The sequence below is a fragment of the Penaeus monodon genome, chromosome 19 (genome assembly GCF_015228065.2).
Source record: "Penaeus monodon isolate SGIC_2016 chromosome 19, NSTDA_Pmon_1, whole genome shotgun sequence".
NCBI classification, from domain to species: Eukaryota; Metazoa; Arthropoda; class Malacostraca; order Decapoda; family Penaeidae; genus Penaeus; species Penaeus monodon.
This window is the reverse complement of record NC_051404.1, coordinates 20597402-20599373: the sequence shown is the minus strand read 5'-3', so window position 1 is coordinate 20599373 and position 1972 is coordinate 20597402. Positions and strand designations below refer to the sequence as shown.

The following is a 1972-nucleotide window of genomic DNA, read 5'->3' as shown; positions in this document are numbered from 1 at the left end:
CAATGACAATTACCTCATCACACACCAGCCACCAGTTGCTATATGTTGATTGCAATACCATGATGTCCTACTATTACCAGAGGTAATAATTTCGTCGACGTGGCTTTTCTTTTAAGCGTTACGTTTTATCAGGTGCATAATTATATGGGAGAAAGCTTATGTAATGTATCTTATGTAAGCTATAGTTTACTGCTTATTATGATTTGTATTCTGCGTCATTTTTTTTCTATTTAACGTCTCTGAAGTTTTTTTTAAAGCATATAAATTTCGTTTTATTTTAATAAAATATAAACGTACTTAATGTAAATTAATGGATACGAATACGAGTCAGTGAGCTTCCTAGCTATGGCGACATTATTTCCCTAGAAAATGTTTCCATGCCCCAAAGCAATTAAGCATAAATATCAGCCGCCCTGAGGCATTCCTTCCGCCCACAGAGGAGTGCGTCGACAACAACGACCAGTACTGCACTCCCTGGGCCGACCGGGGAGAGTGTGAGAACAACCCGGTCTGGATGAACGTCAACTGCAGGAAAGCTTGTCGGCAATGCGGTGAGACGGACGCGTTTTGTATCGATTTTGTTTGGGGTTGTTATATTGGCCGATTTCACTCTCCTTGGATCTGCGACACTTGTTTGTTCGAATGGTGCGCTGTGGCTTAACTCTGTGAGACGAATGTTGTTTTTTTCCCACGTTTGGCATTGGAGGTTTTATCTTTTCATATTGAGAGTTAGAAATTTTGAGAAATTATTATACTAATAATATCTTATATAATCTTATAGTCTTTCTCGCGCGTCTTAATCAGCCGTTTATTTCTGATGCGTACACGATGACCTCAATTCTTATTCAATTAAAACTCTTTTCAACAAGCTAATCAACATCCATCTCACACATGTAAACATGTATGGTCCTTCGTCTTCATAAACGACAGTGTATTATTCAGTTCCATTTTTACACTTAATAAGGATAGGGTGTTAGTTTCCAATATGCTGGTATTTTAAAAGTTATTGTTAAGATAATGTTATTACCGTGATATATGCTCGAACACTTCTTGCGGATGCTTAATATGAGCAGAGATGTACCAAGTGTCTCTCACATAGAGAGACACGTCATTATGTATGTATATAATCATTCTCGTTTTTCTCATATCGGACCATTAGGTACGTACATTAGCACTATATGGGAGTAACACCAGCTGATAAATTGACGATGCACCGCCATTCATTCAAACTACATTTACTCATTCTATTCTTCTCTCGTCACTCACTCATGTGAAAGTACTCCCTTTGTGAAGGGATCTAGAAGGCTCGGGGGAGTATCGAGGGTGGTGCTTGTGGCTGGTGAAATTATCAGCTGGAGTAACTAGTGTTTGCGCTAATAACAGGTGGTGCCACAGGTAAGGAGTGCCAGGATCACAGCGTTCACTGTAGGATCTGGATGGAGGCGGGCGAGTGCACCGAGAACGTGGATTATATGTCTCTCTTCTGCAAGAAGTCTTGTGGTCTGTGCATGGATACCGAAGCAGGCAAGCGGGACAGCAATTTGTTTTCCTTTATTTCACATCTTTCCTCCTGCTCTCTCTGTTTCTTTCGTGTTCATGTGGGACCGATGAAATATAACATTATGCCTCTCCTCCTTTGCACAGACATTACTCGGTCTTTGACTCTGCTCCTATACCGTTGTAATCTTGTCATTTCCCTCCCGAAACAGCTGATCCTCCCATGAAGCGGTGCGAGGACAAGAACCGCTTCTGCCACTCTTGGGCCGAGATGAACAACTGCGCGACCAACCCCAATTACATGCTCGTCTATTGCAAAAAATCGTGCAAGCAGTGCTAACCTCGGAGGACTTCGATGCTGGGAATCATTGAGTCGTTCACGGAAACCCCTTTTCTCATGGTAGAAACTCCTGCAGAAGGATGTACTTGAGATCATGAAGTTGCGTTTATTCTCTGCAGCAAAAAACATTACAGA

At 41.5% G+C, this 1972-nt stretch overlaps 1 protein-coding gene across 2 annotated transcripts in view; it reads left to right on the top strand.

The window, feature by feature from the left end:
* LOC119585462 (zinc metalloproteinase nas-13-like) overlaps nucleotides 1-1965 on the top strand; it is a 4902-nt gene extending 2937 nt beyond the window's left edge. Inside the window, exons 6-8 of one of the 2 annotated variants that reach the window (XM_037934111.1) lie at nucleotides 438-551; nucleotides 1396-1524; nucleotides 1710-1965. In XM_037934111.1, the coding sequence (XP_037790039.1) occupies nucleotides 438-551; nucleotides 1396-1524; nucleotides 1710-1837 (371 nt within the window). In that variant the 3' untranslated portion in view covers nucleotides 1838-1965. Of the gene's footprint in view, nucleotides 1-437; nucleotides 552-1383; nucleotides 1525-1709 lie in introns of both variants that reach the window. The other variant, XM_037934110.1, reaches the window with a different exon arrangement.
* The last annotated feature ends 7 nt before the right edge of the window (nucleotides 1966-1972 follow it).